This window comes from Phascolarctos cinereus, unplaced genomic scaffold (genome assembly GCF_003287225.1).
Source record: "Phascolarctos cinereus isolate Bilbo 61053 unplaced genomic scaffold, phaCin_HiC Scaffold_1;HRSCAF=81, whole genome shotgun sequence".
Taxonomy (NCBI): domain Eukaryota; kingdom Metazoa; phylum Chordata; class Mammalia; order Diprotodontia; family Phascolarctidae; genus Phascolarctos; species Phascolarctos cinereus.
In genome coordinates, this window is record NW_027555514.1 from 121,434,685 (window position 1) to 121,453,728 (window position 19,044).

The 19,044-nt window shown below is 39.7% G+C and overlaps 1 protein-coding gene across 1 annotated transcript; it reads right to left on the reverse strand.

Annotated features, from left to right (window-relative positions):
• Positions 1 to 1,481: 1,481 nt before the first annotated feature.
• LMOD2 (leiomodin 2) lies at positions 1,482 to 12,461 on the reverse strand. Its single transcript, XM_020966399.2, is given in 5 exon segments — positions 1,482 to 1,885; positions 2,432 to 2,722; positions 2,724 to 2,822; positions 2,824 to 3,795; positions 12,055 to 12,461. Coding segments are annotated over 5 exon segments (1,662 nt in total). The 5' UTR covers positions 12,328 to 12,461; the 3' UTR covers positions 1,482 to 1,858.
• Positions 12,462 to 19,044: the final 6,583 nt, after the last annotated feature.

Genomic DNA, 19,044 nt, shown 5'->3' on the forward strand with positions numbered 1-19,044 from the left:
TAAATCCTTTGTTTCCTCAGTCATTTCCTCTTTTACCTGCCACTAAGCAAAGGCTGTATGACCACTGGTCAGGTTATAGGGTAGATGAGCTTCTCATTCAAGTGAAGTCAACCAGTATTTATTAAGTATCCACTATATGCCAGGCACAAATTGGACTAGATAGACTAGATAGTCCCTTCCAACTCCTAGATTCTCTGATCTTGTGGTTCTACAAGTGAACTAAAAGTGAATTTCCTATGTTTAAATCCCATATACTCAACTAGTAGCCTTCTGATCCTGATGCCATTTTCCAAATAGATTTCTCCACTCAAAAAAGATTTCTGAATATAATTTGCAATGTGTCATTATTATTACCATTAGCATCATCTTCATCCTTATCATCATCATTGTTAGGCATGACATAAATCTAGTACATGTGAATTTGCCCATATGTTAACTCAATTTCCTAGCATGGAATCATAGAAACAGAACTTAATTTGGAGTCAGCCTAGGATCATAGAAATCTGGAGGTTCTGCCACTAACCTGTGATGTGAGGCAGTTAGATGGTACAGCTGATGGAGGACTGGACCTGAAGTCAAGAAGATCTAAATTCAAATTTAGACCCAGACACTTACTAGCTGTGTGATCTTGGGCAAGTCACTTAACCACAGTCTGCCTCAGTTTCCTCATTTTAATAATAATACCTACCTCCCAGGGTTGTTGTGACGATCAGATGAGATAATATTTGTAAAATGCTTAACACAGGGCTTGGCATAGTAATCAACACATAAATGTTAGCTATTATGGGCACTGTCACTGGGCAAGTCATTTTTACCTATCTAGCACTCAATTTCCTCATCAATAAAGTGAGGGGGTTAGTTGCAGTGATCTCTAATATCTCTTCCAGTTCTAAATCTTATGATTGTATGATCCCTAAGATAAGTGGGGCAAAGTTTTAGATTTATAGAGCTGAGAAATAAAATTCTCAAGTAGAGAGAGGCACCAGAAACCCTAGGGCAGGGGTGGGGAACCTGTGGCCTAGAGGCCACATGTAGCCTTCTAGGTCTTTGGGTGCAGCCTTTTGACTGAGTCTAAGTTTTACATAACAAAACCTTTTATTAAGGGGATTTGTTCTGTAAAGTTTGGATTCAGTCAAAGGGCTACACTTGAGGACCTAGAGGGCCACATGTGGCCTTGAAGTCATAGGTTCCCCCCCCCTTCCCTAGGGTCTTTTCTGACATTCGCTTCATTATCAAAGACATCTGAGTTTCAACCCCCATGCAAAAGAAACACTGGCGAAAAAACTGAAAACCTTGCTGGGCTTGAGACAATATAGGGAAAGAGGAAAGTGTTAATGGAATGCCAGGATCCAAGCCTTGTTTGGGTAAAAATGAAATCTTTTTAATGTTTAACAGTGTTACATTCATCTGGAAAATCTGAATATAATTCATAGAAAACCAAGACAAAGACCATCTTGGCTTTAAAAAGAAAAAAACTCTCAAAACATCAAACTAATTTTATTAGGGATAAGGACCCTAAAACCCCAACACAGCTGAGAATTCAGTGCAGTTCAGGATGATTAACATTTCCAGAGAGGTACAGGTTAATACTTAAGATAATCTTTAAATAAACTGCTACTTGCCAATAAAAATATCATTAAATAAAAAAGACATTTATTTCCATATTTACAAAAGAATGATGCCTATTTCTTAAAACTGTATTTGGGATATTTTGGTGTTGATATTTATAGTGAGAAAGGATGTTTCAAATTGATGAGTGTGTTTGGGAAACACTGCACAATTCAGTCTATTGAATACCATTGAATAATTCGGCATCCCCTTTATGAAGTGATGCTTGGATTCTTCTCTAGCTGTTATTCTATCGAAGAGCCTCTGGTACTTCCACCTACAAAACAGGGGATTGTTGTTCTCATTAAAATAGCATATTGATAATGAAAAGCTATCATCTAGTATAGAGATATATGGGTATTCTCTGATCAATATACAAACATAACTCCCTTTCTAGAATAATGATGCTATTGAAAAATTGTGGGCTATTTCAGCTTTTTTGGACATCAACTCATATAATTTTAAATGTATTCATTATTTAAGGGGTTATTTTTGTGAAAGGAAGAATCAATTTAAAAAGCTCATTATCAGTCTGATTTAGGAAGTAAGCGTTTTTACATAATGGATTTTCTTAAAACAGGGGCTTTGAGGATATACTGGAGCTCTGAGTGAGTGAACAAGCAACAGGCATATTTCCCAACTGGAAATGTGCTCAGTGGCATCCTATGTTCCTAGTATATCCAGCTGGTATGTTTGCTCTTGCATACTAAAATATTTAGCATATTAAAAAAGTATTTTGGGAAGTGACTTTGGTACCATCATGCAATTGAGGCCAACTCATCTGCTAATTCTGTGCCCAAATGCCAGCTCTCAGGTTACTTACCCGCCTTAACTGTCTTATACTGCTTCCCCGAATTTCATCCATGAGGTTGTCATGAGCTGATCTCTGAGGGGTGGAGGGTCTTGAACTTTCTTCTGTTTTCTTTTCCTGAACTGACCTTAATGAATTTTTTATCTCCTTCAATATATTGTTGGGTTGTTTCTTGATCTTTTTCCCTCTTTTCTTTTTCTGTCCATTTTGCAATGCCCTTTGGGCATTCTCCTGTTGTTTGATGACTTCTGCAATGTTTCGGGTTATTAACTTTTTCTCTGGGAGAGGGGGTGGGGGAGGGGGGTGGGGGAGGAGGTAGTGGTGGCATATGAGGTGGAGGAGGAGGAGGAGGAGGAGGAGGGGGTGGTGGAGGAGGAGGAGACGGGGCCGCGGGAGATGGGGGGTCGACTTCTTATAGACTGGACTTTCTTAGGCAGTTTTGGAGATGACCATGGAGAATGTCTAGGGGATGCATAAGGTGAAGAGCCAGGAGTTCCCTTCTGCCAAACTTTGTTTCTGAAGTTGGATCCACCATCATATCCCTCTTGTTGCTTTTGTTCCTGCATCCGTTTCTGCCTCTGTTTGTCCATATTTCTTGTCAAAATACTCGTCATGCTCATTCTTGGTCCAGCAAGTTCAAAATGATAGCCCAGCCTCACCAGCGTTGTGTTCTCCTTCAGCAGTTTAACAATCTCCATTTCTACCTGGCTGCCCATGATATGCCTTTGGTTGTGAAACCGCAGTTCTGTCAGAACCGTGTTGTGTTGAAGGGCCCGCATGATGGCCAGAATCCCTTTGCCAGTGACGAAATTTGATTCGATATTGATACTGGTTATGTGCTGGTTGACCTTCAGCATCTCTGCAATTGCGATGGCAGCGGCGTCATCAGCCTTTGTATTGGCCAGGCTGAACGTTTTCACCACTGTGTTGTCCTTGAGGGCTTCAGCAAAGCGGGTCAGATTCGCTGTTGTGATATTTTCAATGTTGTTCAGGTTGACCTCGGTGGTGTCGGGGTCATTGTTCTTCACCCTTTCCAAAGCATCTTCAATAACAGTGGGATTGCCACAAGGGTGAATGGCAGTAGGTGACTCTGTGTTTCTGCCGCTGTGGCCATTAGTTAGGTTTATGTTTTCTATTTGACTCTTAAATGTCTTTGGCTTAGGGCTATCAGAACGGCCTTGTACACAATTCAGAGTTCCCTGACTGTCCTCTAGGACTTCAGGCTTCCTCTTTGCTTCATCTTCTTCATCACTTTCTTCTTCATCTTCCTCTTCCTCCTCCTCCTCCTCTTCAGTATAAACCTCTTCAGAGACCTCACTGTTGCTTTCCATAAAGATAAGTTCTTCCTCACTGTCCTCTTTGTCTTCTTCTGTACCCTAAATAAGGAAGGCAAGTGTCAGGATTAAATGGTAACTATTAGTTTTGTTTTCCATATTATCCATAGCTCAAAAATGCTCAGAATTCAGTTGATCAGTGATAACATGACAAGACAATCACTAAAGGTCTTAAATAATATAAGTGTAACAATTTAAACAGGGATTACGGTGAAGATTTCGGTGCTAATACATCTAATGGTACAAGCTTTCCTCTTGGTTTTACCAAGGGCCCATTTCTTGGGCTCTTATCTCCTGGCTCATTTATAATATGTCAGATTTAACCATCCTTCAAGAACTGACACCCCCAACCCCCTCCAAAAGTGAACAGGCAAGCAAACAAAAAAATGAAAACAAACTGATATTGACAATCTAAAGAATGTGGTAGCAAGGACTCTATGGATTTTAAGAGCCAAAGGCAAAAGTCTGGAGAGTCTTTTCAGTTCAAATGTGAATATTCCTTTTCCTTTATCAGTTTAAATGAGACCTAAAATGTAGCAAAGATATCACACTGCTTTTACTTCACTAGAATAGAAAATGATTAACTAGTTTGTTTGGAAAATAGACTAGTCTTGATTTTGATCACTAGGACATTTTATCTGAAGGTCAATATAAAGGACTTATTCATTAAAAATATTATTCATAATAAAATATGCTTCATTTGTATATCATTTTATGGCTTTCAAAGAACTTTCAGATAGGTCATTGGAAAACTGAGGCTTGTAGTAACTTGCCCAAGAGTGTTGAATAAGATATAGTTCTTGAGACCACCAAGCTCTCTTATCATCTATTACCTCAATTGTCTTTTAAAAAACACAACTACTCAGGACTAATTCATCTTGTTTTCATTAGTCTGCATGTAAATCATAGAAAAAAGACTTTCAGAAAGTTGGACACATTTGACAAAATAAGTTCTCAAACTCAAATGCATGTGCTGAGATTTTACATTGCAATTTTTTGTTTTGATCCAGAACTATGATTTCATCAGTATCTGGAACTGCCTATTTAAAGAAACAAAACCAAAACCAAAACCAAAACAAAACAAAAAAACAAAAAACAAGGGTTGTCTCCAAAGTCCTAGCTCAGTTTTAAGCTACCAAAACTTAAATTTAAACTTAAAACTGTACTAGACTTGGAACATCCTATATACATGATTTTAGAGATTTGCTTGGGACATTGAGAGATTAAGTGTAAAGGCAGCTAAGTTGCACAGTGGATAGAGTGCTGGGCCTGGAATCAGAAAAATTTCTGTTCAAATCCAGCCTCAGATATTTAGTAGCTATGTGACCCTGGGCAAGTCACTTAAATTCTGCCTGCCTCAGTTTCCTCAAATTGTAAAAAATGGAGACAATAACAACACCTATGTCACAGGGTTGTTGTAAGGATCAAATGAGATAGCCTGTGTGAAACTCTTAACACAATGCCTGGCACACAGTAGCCGCTTAATACATGTTTGTTCTATTGCCTTCCAAGACAGTTGCTCCTACTCACATAGCCAGTATGTGTCAGAAAGAGGACTTGAACTCAGGTCTTCTTGTTTCCAAGCACAGAACTCTATCCACCATCTTTTCAGTTCAATTCAACTTTTCCGTTACTGTGCTCAAAACCCTTAGGTTCTTCATGGGGAAATGCACAGAAATAAGTTTTAAACCTGCCAAAATTTCCATTGTCTCTAAAAATTTCTTCTGTACCTTATCACTCAGGAAATCCCCAGAGGCCTTCTGATTCTGGACCCTTTAAATTGCCTGGGTCAGATTTTTTCCTGGGATGACACTCCTGGTTTAATGGTTATTGAATTCACAATCACAAAGAAGTCCCCTTTTCTGCCCTCATCTAAGCAGTAGGTGCTGTTCTTCCACAGCAGGGCTTCTATAACAATTAGAATTGCAGAACTTTGGCCCCAAAGCATGGTGCATTATTACCATCCCTCTGCCTATGGGGACAAGACTTTGTTCACCTTTTATCGTTTAAGAAAAACTTTAGGCCTTAACGATGGGGGAAAAAATTTAACCAACATTCAATCCAATTCAATCCAATAAACATTTGTTAAGCACTTTCTATGTCCCAGAAATTAGATTAGATGTAAAGGGATGAGTTATCATAGAGACTTATACTATATATATTCACTGGCTATATAGTTCAAGACAAAGATACAGAATAAGGCATAAAAGGTGGACTAATAGAGGATTCATTGACAAATATTCACTGATTAAGTACAAGGTGCAAAGCACTGGACTAGTACTTTGTGAGATACAGAGAAGAATAAAGCATATTCCCAGGCCTACTGGAGACTGGAGTTTGGTAGATATTTTGATGGCTACTCTATTGGGGCAACAGATTACTGCTAGGGACACAGGCAACACTATCTAAAAAGGATTGGAATCCAGGCAAAAGAAAAATCTGTACCAGCGTGGTAGATGCAAGAACAAATATTGCAAGATTGACAGCATTCAAGATAGGTTGGGGAAAGATGTTTCTTTTACAATAGACAATACCCAGCTGTTATACAGAGTCAAGGATGTTGCTGAAGATTCATCTTGGCCATTTGGAAAAAATAACAAAATTTTATTTTAACCATCATTTAAATATGGTAACAATTAGAGTAACAAAGATACTGTGCTTTTAACAGCAATGTTTTTCCAGTGATCTTGTACCATGAGTTGTAAGACACAAATCTCCACAAAGTATTGAAGTTGAGGATCACCAAAATGCAACAGAAAGATACATGGAGGGCATGAACATATTGCAATACACTATAAATGAAGAATTTGGTACAAGTGGTGTAAAGACATGCATGATGGAAAAAGAACATGGGGGGTGATGTGGCAAGAACCAGGGATAACTGATGGACAATCCACCTTTTCCATTGGTATCCTTACGATGTCATGACAACACAACACCTTCAGCATGTTAGGGAGACTCTCCCTGGCTGACTTAGAGTGGAATATGGATAAGAGTCAGACAGGAGGATCAGATGTGGCTAGGTTACAATCTATATCATTGAAGGGAATATCTATATTGATTAGATCATAGATTCACTGGAATATTTTATTAACAGGTAGAGAATATGTCAGTGAAAAAAGCGTTGAACAAGTGAAACAATACAATATATGTATATGCGTGTGAGCATGAATATCTAAAAATGCACATACTCATATATGTGCATACAATACATACATGCATGCATGCATGCACACATACACATATATATGCCTAAGAAGTTGGACACTGGGATTGGGGCTTTCCTCCTGGCTCTGTATTATTTATGTAATCTTTTTTTTTTTTTGAGAGGCAATTGGGGTTAAGTGACTTGCCCAGGGTCACACAGCTAGTAGGAGTCAAGTGTTTGGTCTGAGGCCGCATTTGAACTCAGGTCCTCCTGACTTCAGGGCCGGTTCTCTATCCACTGCGCCACCTAGCTGGATCTCATTTTTCTCACTTGTAAAATGAGAGGGTAGACTAGATAAGCTCAAGGTGTCTTCCAGATCTAACTGTCAAATAGTTCAACATTATAAACTGGTATGATTTTATCAGTGGAAATGACATTAAAGAGGAGGCATTACCATCTGCTTTGCTGCTGTACTCTAAGGATTATGGGACCTTTCCATCTGACTTGTAGCTGAAACTTTTCATATGTGTTGTCTCTCCATTAGAATGTGTCCTCTTTGAGAGCATGGCCTGATTTATTTTTCTATTTTTAGCCCAAGTACTTATCAAAGAGCTGTGCACATAGCAAGTACTTAATAAATCTTTCCTTCTATCATTCATTCAAGTAGAGAGGACACAGAGTCATAATTCCTTCATCTCTTAAAGAGGAAGTTGGACTAAATGATCTCAAAGGGACCCTTGTGGTTTTAACTCCTATGATTTTGTGATTCTATACTGATGGGGCCAATGGCTTATTAGCTTTGTGCAACTGCTTGTTGATTTGATTTCTATGGCAAGGACTGAATTGGGGTGTGGGAGATGTTAGGGCACTGTGGTCTTCACCATAGTTCTATCACCTGGCCCATAGTCTGACCTTCACCAAGTTGTGACGTAGGCTTTGTGTAGGGTGGTGAGAATTTCAGGTGAAAGTGGGGGCTACTGTGAAGGCAGAAATTTCAAGAGTGGTAGAAGTCAAGAAATAGATGAGCTAATAAGGGACATCTGGAATTCTGTACCCATTTCTAGGCTCCATTTCGACTGTCCCCTTTTGAATCTGCTACAAGATACCATTAGATGGATTAATCTATTGACAACACTGGCCTTAGGTACTTGTGGGAATGACTAAGGGTAGATGTCAGACTTGTCTTAAGATTAGAGTAAGAAAGTATTTTCCTTGGAAAATATATCCTTAATGCCATATATATGCATTTATTGGTTGATCTTCTAAGATACATACACACACACACACACACACACACACACACACACACACATTTTAAACTTCCTCCAAATTAGGCCAGACCTACAATATATGTGCTAACAACTAATTTCCTCACTACTTAGGCTCCTGTGTGTCATGGCTGATAGGACACAGAGATGCCCCACGTATGTGAGTATTGCTAGCAATGGGCAGGGACAGGGAAAGAGAGAATATTGCACCTGTTTGCGTCCATTTTAAGTAGCAACACCCAGGGCAGTGAGGACCAGAGCTAAGAAGGATTTGCCCTACATAAACAAATAATTCCAAGAGAACAGGATAAGAGTTGCCCTAATGGTGAGAATAAATTAAAAACCTAGATGTTTATACAAGAAAAAAAATAACGCAGTTGACTTTAATTTTGTAGCTCATTATTCAACAGAGTTGAAGATCATTTAAGGAAGAATGCTCTTAGTTCGTACTTGTCAAGGGCCGACAATGGACTAGGAACAGTAGTGAGCACAGAAGAAAATGGCAGAATAAGTCACCGTCCCTGCTTGATAGCCCTGAGCTATTTAAACTGTATCAAGTTCAAGTTGTTCTCTATGCCTGGAATGTCCTCTCTGCCCCTCCTTGATTATTGAATTCCTACCCAACTTTTAAAGCCCGACTTAATAGCCACCTCCTCTTGGAAGTTTTAGAGAGGTAGTGTGGTATAATGGAAAGAGCACTGTATTCAGAATCAAAATACTTGGGTTTGAGCCCTGGCCCCTGCCTACTTAGCTGGCAAGTGCTGGCAAGTCACTTTGTCTTTGATTCTAGTCTTCCTCATCTAAAAATGAGGATAATACTTAATTCTTTATATAACAATGAGCAATATCATAATCATCCTCTCCCAAATGGTAATTATTTTTTTTCTCCCAAGAGTTCATAGTTTTTGTTTTTGTATTTCTCTAATGTATTCACCTTGAAATATTATCTGTTATGTCTATCTGTGTATCCATCTTAGACTATAAGCTACCTGAGAGAAGGGACCAAGTCTATCTTTACTTTTCACTTTTCCTAATGCCAACAGAGTGCTCTGAACAGACTAGGTATGTGATAGATGCCAATTACATTGTTGAACTGAATTAGATGTATCAACTATGGGAGGACTTTGCACAAACCAAATTTTAATCCCATTCTTTCTTGTTTGCAAAAGTCTTCCATCTTAGCTATATTTGATACTCCTAAATTAATCTGTTCTCCCTTTCTATGGTGAGTATTCATTATATCTTCAATCACTTCCAACAATTACTTTCCATGTCCCACATGAAAGTAACAAACTGCTTTTCCATATGGAGGTATCCTTTTTTTCTTCCCTGCTCTTTTATCTGCCCCCCAATTCCACAGATACACTGTCTTCACTTTCCGAATCCCTCTATTGCCGTTCACTATCCTTTTCAGCTCCTATCTCCTCTATGAAGCACTTGGGACATGCTTTGGCATAGTGTCCTAGATGAGAAATTGACTTTCATATTTTGGTTTCTCTTATTGCTATGTATGTCAAAGAATGTTTATGGATTACTTAGAAGGACGTGTTTCATACAAGTGATAGTCTAGGGAGGGACTTAATATTAGCTTCCATAAGTAGGTTCCCTCTCCTTCACATCCCCAATATTACTCAACTGCTTGTTGTTCCATCATTAGAGCTTTATTCCTTTGGGCACTGAAGTCTTTGCCTTTGAAAATCCCTAAGTTGTTATTGCTATGCAAAACTGACTTCAGTTATCAGCGAAGCCCTTTCCACAGATTAACTGACAGTCAATTTGGAACAAAACTGGGCAAAGGACAAAAGTAGGAAAGGGGGAACCCAAGAGAGGGAAGACACTAGGACAAGTGGAAATGGGGCACAGACACAGAAAGTAAGAGAGTATCACAGCAAAGCTTTGCCTCTCTCACAATTTTTGCTTGGTGCCCAGCCTGTGTGCACTAATTCCAAATCCTCTGGCAGACCACTTGTGCCATAGGTTGCCCATCTTTGTCCTAAAGAGTTAATTCAGTTTCACATCAAAGTATCCTCAGTCAATAGAGTCAATGCACTCTGTGACTGTCCCTAAGTGTGATGTGCTATACTTAGAGGCTGACCAGCTATTGTTGCCTGTCACTCTTGATATGGCTACCAAAGGACTTTCCTCTCCAGATCTGTTAATTCCTAATGCTTCAAAGAACATACTAGTCTGATAACTAAGGTCATCATCTCCTCTTTCCTCTCAGAACTTTGGCTGTTCTTTACATGTGATGACAGACGTACCAACAGTCCTTTGAGTTATTTTTTTTTTGGGGTATTGGGGATGAATTTGCATACACCCACCCACTTCTCTTGCCCTCTTGGGCCAAGGAGTCAGCTGGCCAGAGTTAGAAAAGCAATTGGAGTAGAGCTCACAGGCTCAGACAGGGATCAAAGCTGTGACTGCAGTAGTCTTATTACACACTGTTGCCCAGTTAAGCTAAAAAGCCACTGTAGTTGTTGTTGAGTGTGTCCGACTTTATGCGACGGGTTTTCTTGACAAAGATACTGAAGTGATTTGCCATTTCCTTTTCCAGCATGTCCATTTTACAGATAAGGAACTGGGGCAAATAAGGGTTAAGTGTTTTACCCAGGACAACATAGCTAGTAGTTTCTGAGGCCAAATTTGAATTCAGACCTTCCTGACTCTGAGCCTGGTGCTCCATCCACTGTCCCCCCAGATGCCCTAAAAAGCCACCAAGCCCCACCAAAACCTTGATGGAAACTAGGTATATATCATGAACAGAGCCCTAAAACTTGCCTGTTCTTTGCAATCTCTACCAAAGGAGATTACATTCTTTTGCTGTTTATTTGCATGCTAAAGTTCTGGGAGTGGTCTTGGAGCACAGCATGCCAGCCTCACCCCACCCTTGCATAGCCAGAATGGTCTTGGGCCAGCACTGCCATGGTTGGATTCTCAAGGGCCTCTTGATGCATTGCAACAGATGTGCCTTGTACATATGTTCTCATTTATTCAGTACACCCTAATGTGGATATTATCTGACAGTCACTCTATTAGTACACTGGCTGGCTGACTGTTGGCTCTAAGTCATTTGGTTTTTATATCACTCTGACTGAGCTCAATTTACAGAACAAGACATAGAGTGGGAGAGCTGGAAGGGGCCTTGGAGATTACCTACCCCATCCCTCTCATCTTACAGGTGAGGACATTGAAACTCTAATAAACTTAGTTAAATGACTTACCCAGGATCTGACAGTTGGTTAAATAGGCCCAGGGCGAAAAACAAGATTCCTCTTTCCAATACAGCTCATTGCCTGAGTCTAAAAATTCAAGAGTCATTTCTGTATGTTCCCTACAGTTATTGCCACTACTGTTCTCCTATGAACATGTCCTTTTGGTATTGCTTGTAAAGGCCTGTTCATCTACCTTCAAGTTCAAGTGTACCGGACAGGACTATTCTCAGACCTCTGCCTTACAAATAATAAGCATATTTCCTGGTACTTAGGCAATGTCTGAGAAAAAAAAAAATTGTCATATGACTACCATTATTATCTCTGTATCTGTAGAAAGGTACAATTCAATTAACCAGTCTCACAAAGAGACGTGAATAATACCATATTTTGGGCTTATAGTTCACACTGGCTAAAGTATGAAAAAAAATCTCAGCATGTCTTAGTTGCATATTACTTTTCCAATGCAGACCAGCTCCTTTTATATAAAGAACAGAATCCTTGGCTTGATTCTTCCAGGAACTGAACAGACTACATCCTTGTTTCAATCTGAAAGATTTTCTAGTCTCTGAGAAACATAAGGTCACAAGGAAAGGATGGATATAAATTGAAGAGTTTGAAAAAAAAAATGAGGGCCCAGGGTGCCCAGTGGAGAGTACATGCTGTGGGATCCTACCTTATCACATTCCCCTAGCCTCTCTTTCTCCAGAAGCTTTTTGGTCTCTTTCTCCCAGTAGGCCATCAGTGCCTCTCTGCTGAACGTCCCTGTAGGGGTTTTTTCTGTCAGGCTCTTTTGCCTTAGTCCCACTGGTAGATTTCTATTGGGTTCAATATCTTCCAGCTCCCTCTCCAGCTCCTTCAGCTCCTCCGCTGACAGTGAAGCAAGGAGTTCATCCTCATCGATGGATTCGTATTTGCTCAGTTCTCTTCTGTAGCCAAAGGTAGACATGGTCCCCGTTTTGTCAGAACAACAGAAAGTGTGAAGAATCAGGCATACAAGGCGGCCAGAAGCAGGCAGGGACACGGGCAGTCAGGCTGGCTGGCTTCTTTGGTCAGCAACTGGTTCTCAGAGTGGCTGCGATATCCTTTTAAGACTAGTGATACAGGGTTATGACAATGCAGAGAGGGGTGAAAGCATAGGCTGTTTTAAGCATCAGACGTCAGCCAGACATTTGAACACAAAGAATGTCTCATCAGTGGTTGTTGGAGGTCTTGAAACCAGGGAGGATTACTGACATAATGATCAATGCCATATTTAACTCAGCCTAGTAGTAGAGACACTGTGCTCACCCATCTATCCAACGGAATAGGCTAGTACATGTTAGAGAAGGGGAAATGAGTTCCAACTCCCACTGTTGTCAAATGGGCAAGAAATTTATTTTAAGAGCTAACCACCACTGCAACCAAAACAGAAAAGGATATTTTAATGTTGTCCTAAGAGGGGAGGGTTGAAAGTGACCTTCCTCTAGTCACAATAATCTGGGGATAGTTGTCTTAGTTTCCCTGTTTTCACTGACGGCTTTGATGAGGAAAGACGGATTATTTGGTTTTCACTCTAGTATCTCCTTAAAGGGATTTCTAATTAAGGGTATTTGCTCAACAAAATTCCAAAGCCTGACTATTATTAAAATTACAATGTTCATTTCAAAGTGACTAGTTTTTTTTTGGGGGGGGGGACCATGATTCCAGACATGTGATTTCCTCCATGTAGGAAATTTCCAGTGAGGAAATACCCTTCACTAATGCAGATTAGCACTTGCTCTGCAATTTAAAATTTTAGAGAATTGCCTAGGGCATTTAAGGGGTTAAGTGATTTGCCCAGGGTTATACAGATATTATGCGTAAGAGGTAGCACTTAACCAGGAATGGGAAAACTGTGGCCTGAAGGCCAAGGTTGGCCCTCTCGGTCCTCAAATAAAGTTTGGATTCAGTCAAAGAGCCACACTTGAGGACCTAGAGAGCCACATGTGGCTTCGAGGCCGCTGGTTCCCCACCCCTCCCTTAAAAATCCAGATCTCCTTGACTCCAGCTCTTTATCCACGACACTATCTACCTCTCATGTAAGTGATTTTGTAAATATTCAAAATGAGGACTCATCTCGGGTACGAAAATTAAAGAGAAGCAAATTCAGTGTTTTTGTCCAGACCTGTGCAGGGAACTCCTGGTATGCAATCTCCCTCCACCAACGTAACTCATCTGTGATTCAAAATCTGAGAAAGTTGCCTGGGAGCCCTGCCAGGTTACGTAATCTGCTCATGGCCACGCCGGTAACATGTGTCGGAGGCAGGGCAGATCTTCCTGACGCCATGTCTGCTCCTGTATGTAGGAACTTCTGTGTCGGAGGATGCCATTTGGGCGGAATCATCTAAAGCTTGAAATGTAATGCCACAATGAGAGGGGCACGAAACAAGCTGAATTAATCCATGTTATGGTGGCGCTAATTCCTTCTTTCTTAGACGTCATGGTAGGATAGCACTTTCCTGGCACCGCTTCCCTTACCCCCGACAGCTTTCGCCGGCATACAACCCCCAGCACTTTCCAGCCGGCCCAGCTTCCCAAGCCCCGCCCCCAACCTAAGCGGAGCGTCCTCCTTCCACCAAATCTGATTGGCTTCAGCTTCTCTGATGCACTTCCTGGCCCAGAGCCAATAAAAGGCCCTTACGGGCCCCAGGTTCCTCAGATTTGGTGCGTGCTCGAGGCCTTGTGAGTGGCAGTACCCTGATGACTGGCTGACCGGTAGTGTTCCCCATCGGGGTGAGAGGGGCTGTGTGGAGACAAGCTAAGTGTCTCTCCTTGCTATATGTCCTTGTTGCCTAACCCTGCTGGTTACAGCAAAATAAACCTCCGCCTTTGTTCGATGTTCGGCGACTCAGGAACACTTCATTTTGTCCCAGCAATGAACCTGAACTAAGAGAGCCCCGGCTTGTAGGGTCAAGCTTACGACGCCTGTGTGTTGTATTACCCTTGAGTTCCCAAATGATGTCACAAATAGTCGAAATATCTGCTAGAAATGTACTAGTTTTAGGGGCAGCGAGGTGGCACAGTAGATGGAGCACCAGCCCAGGATTCAGGAGGAGCTGAGTTCAAATGTGGCCTCAGACACATAACACTAGCTGTGTGACCCTTGGCAAGTCACTTAACCCCATTGCCTAGCTTAAAAAAAAAAATCTGGTTTTACACAAGTGCCTTACCTTTACCTCAGCTTGACCACTCAGTCTTTCATATGTGTCTGTCTTCTGTTAATTTTAGAAAGTATTGTCTGTCTTTTAGGCATAGCAGGATATTCCTGAAGCCCGGTGTGTAGTCCAGTCCATCATCTTGATACAAAATGGCAGCTAGTAAAAGTTTCCAAGTGGGCATGTGTTCTGTAATTTGTATTGAATTTCCACAGAATTTGTTACATGGATAAAACTTATAGAGATACATAAGTAAAGCGTGGTATTTTGCAAATTCTAAGAATTAAATTTTAATTAATGAAAATAGGATTTAAGGTATTACTAGTACAATTTACCTTTCACAGAATGTTTCTCTTTCATTGGCAAATAAACTAGATTTATAGTTAGAGGAACATGCATATTCTCCACTTTTATTTTGAGAACAGTTAAAAAGTTAAATTCATAATGCATTGATTTGGGGAATAATATTTATAGTTTAGTGTCCTTTGTACTCTTTGATTTTTTTATCACTTGCCTAAGATTCCTTAACTTGGATGGCTGTGGGTCTGACTCCTCTCCTATCACATATTATGTTACCTTATTTACTCAGCAAAGTCAGTGTGAAGTTACTTAATTCCCAAAAGATATCTCAAGCTACCCTGCCTTTCCCAATAGTAGGGCCCTTCAACTTTTTATGGAGACTAAGAGTGACTGAATCACATCAGACATTTCAGAGGTTCCAAAGTGGCTTATTTGAAACAGTTTTTTAAAAATGACCATTTGCAAGAGTTCTTAAGCTGAGTTCCATGAACTTAAACAAAAATCTATGTATTTTAATATGGTCTTTTTTCTTTTGGCAATCCTATGTATTTTATTTTGTGTATTTAAAAATATTAATCTGAGAAAAGATCTCTAGGTTTTACCAGGCTGCCAACCATTTGCCACTGTGACACTAAAAAAGAATATAAGAACCCCTGATTTAGAGGCCTCATCAGTTTTCCTTACCTCTCTCCGCTCCTCAAAACAGATTGGTTTGTGGGGTTTCTAGGTTTGCCTGGTTTGCTGTATTGTGCTTGTAGAACAGAAGAATGGATGCCTTTTCTGCACAATTTAACAACACAATAACCAGAACACCTAGTATTATGCCGTGCATGTGGGTGTTTTTGTAATCATTAATTTTTTTAATATTGTTATTGTTGTTTTGTTTATACCTGTGCTTTCACTGGGGTAGGAAAATCCTTCCACTCTTTCAGATTGCCTATATTCTGTATTTTTAGACAATTTGTGAATGGCCAAAAAGGTAGAATGTGCCAAATGCACATTGACTCTGAGACCAGCCTTCTCTCTACCTTCCTCTCATTTATGCTGCTGATATTAGCAAATGGTTAAGACCATGTACTTCCAAAGCATTGCATTATTTTGGATTTTTAAGTACCTTTCAAGATATAAATCTAGAAAAATGAGGGCCATGCAAGTTATTTACAGAGTTCTAGAATGGTCCTTTTGTCTAAGTAGCTTCTTTTCTCAACTTTTTTTCCTTTCACCATGAAAACATAATTGAATTAGAATCTCCAATATGCCACCACAACTATTATGCATAGCCATATGTATAACCCTGATTGCAGCTATCCATCGGTCAGAAGGGAGACTGCACAAGGGTTTATGGTGGAGCCATTGCCACTACTTGAAAACCTTAAAACACACACCCTCCCAATTGTGGGGCAATTATCATTGTTATATTACAGAGCTATTGTGAGCAATTGCTTTGTAAAACATAATGAGCTGTATAAATGTGAGCTCTCATTATTATTCCTTCACTAACCTCATCTTGGCAGTCAAGTGCCCCTGGATTCCTGAAGGCAATGCTAGGTTCCACCAAGCTGGAAAGACTTTGAATATTCAACCAGATCCAACTGGAACTTAGCCTACTATGAGCAAGGCACTATACTAGATGCTGGGGTTACAAAGACGAGATGAAACAGTTCCTGCTCTCAAGGACCTTACACTCTGCTGGATGGGAAAGAGGGAATGTGTGAGACTAATCACTGTTGTAGCCCCTTCATGACTACCAGATTTTCTCAGTTTGTTCAAGCTCATCACCAGAAGATTGCTCACCAAGGGTGAACTTTTGCACAGTCTCTTGACTTACAAAGGTCAGCTGTCAAGGATTATTGATCTGTATCATTTGAGGGAGTATTCATAACAGCAAAACCCATGAATTCTTGAAGTATGGATATGTTATTACTATATGAGGGACAGCATTCGTTTTATAATTAAGCCAAATAATCACCAGAACTAGGGTTTTCTTTTAGATGTACATTCAGTTTACTATTTCTGTTTTGCAGAGTAAACATTTCTTAAAACTATTTGCAAGGCTTAGTCTACACTGTGGTAGAGATGCATCTTGGGTGATAGAGCATTTTAGGGACTTTTCTCTCTCCCACCTCCAGCTTTCCTCAAAATCCAAATGTCTTAATATAACTCCTAGTTGACAATAAAAAATTTCATTAACAAATGACCAACTTGATCTGCCTTCTGTACAATAAGATAACCACCAAGGATGATACTGACTTATCTGAATCATAACAAGCAGAAGAGATAAATGGAAAGTAGTGAGAAGAAAAATATTTCTTTCCTCTACTTTGGATTTTCTCTGCACTGACTCTGCCTCTAGTGTAGTACCTTCCACAAGTCTCAGATCAGAATTCCTATTTTTAAACATTAGCCATATTTTGGAGTTTCTGCTCCCTTAAGTTAAATGCCATTGGCCAAGTTTTCACTGAAGATGTTTAAGTTTTTATTCTCTAGGTATCTTAGCTTTTTCATATAAATGTTTGAACTTGTTATCTTATGAGTACACTGATGCAGCTGGTGGTACAGGGGAGAGAGCACCAAGCCTGGAGTCAGGAAGACTTGAGTTCAAATCCAACCTCAGACACTTAACCAAATGTGTAACCCTGCACACTCAAAGTTCAAGTGCCTGCTGTGAGTAGAGAGAAAGAATTCTCTGCAGAGTGCTAGGGGAGATTCAATATATAAATATGACATGGTCCCTGGGACAATGTTATTTTCATATTAAATATAATTTATAAAATATTTCATATTAAATATATTTTAAGATTTTCTTCGTTACGTGTTGGCATGTATAACACCCTGCTATAATAACATGTATTGATATTTATAACACCCTGTTACAGTAATCAGCTTGTTTTAAGCCCAGAGGCAATATAATGACCCTAAATGTGGTCCCCTTCTCTGCAGTTTTAGGGAATTTATTTTAGAGAAAAAGTTATAAATTCAATCACTATTGCTCTAAGCTTCCAATTAGGAAAATTCCTAACATTTAGGCAGAGGTTTAGCCTTCTGCCTAAATCAATCCATGACTCAAAAAACATCAAAAACATTTATTAAGTACCTAATTTGTGCCAGACACTGTGCTAAGCATCTCCATTTACATTTGTATCTACCTAGTTTTCTAGATTATATTACAGTATAAGTACACAGGTACCAGCAGGGGAAGTTGGGAAAGAATAGACCTTTGTTTACAACTTCCTTTAGTTCTTGGGTAGGTGGATACACTGGGGACATCATCCCGGGTCTTCTACTCTAACACACCTGTAAAGCCAATGTCTCTCTTCAGAGGCTCCCTTTTCTGACATAACTCAGTCCTTCTTCCTTTTTCTCCTTTGATTGGTCACCCCAGGGTTTCCAGTTCTTAGCTCAGTTTTGTTATAACCTACTTCTTACTCTCTGTTTCCTTACCCTTGGAATCTCTTTATGGTTTGGAGATAGTGCCTCTCTTTTATTCAGATGTTTTAGGGTTGACTAAGTCTCTCACATAAAGACTTTGATTGAAAGTGGTGTACAGGCCCTGTTCCTCCTGGTTCATATTGATTGATTCAATCAAGAAATGCTCATATCTAATACAGAGAATTACTTTTAATTGGGTGGAATGATAAATGGAGCTTCATTCTTACAATCTGTAAGTACACTAGAGAGGTACAAAATAAATTTCTCTGTGAGGTTTGATGTTGAAGGATGGTACTCATATCAAGGATTAAGAAAGGCTTCATAAAGGAGGTGGGATTTGAGATGAATTTAAGGATGAATTGACAATTGGGGATGGCTAAACAAATTGTGTTACATGGTGAATGTAATAGAATATTAGTGCACCATAAGAAGTGATAAGTGTGAATATGAAAAATTCAAAGAAGAATGGAAAGATATGAATTAATAGCATGAAGTGAGCACAACCAGGAAAATAACATGCATAAATAAAATAAAACAAAACAATGCTATGTAACTAAAATGACCACTCTTGGCCCTGGAGAAGAGCTGAGAGAATGTACCTCTTTCACGGCAATGGTAGGGGACTATGGATGTGGAATACTGTATAGACTGTCAGATTTGTTTTTTTCTAAACTGATTGTTTTTCCTTTGTCCCAAGGGAGAGCTTGTGAGGCAAAGGAGGAGAGAAGAAAAATTTGAAAATGAATATGATGTACCAACAA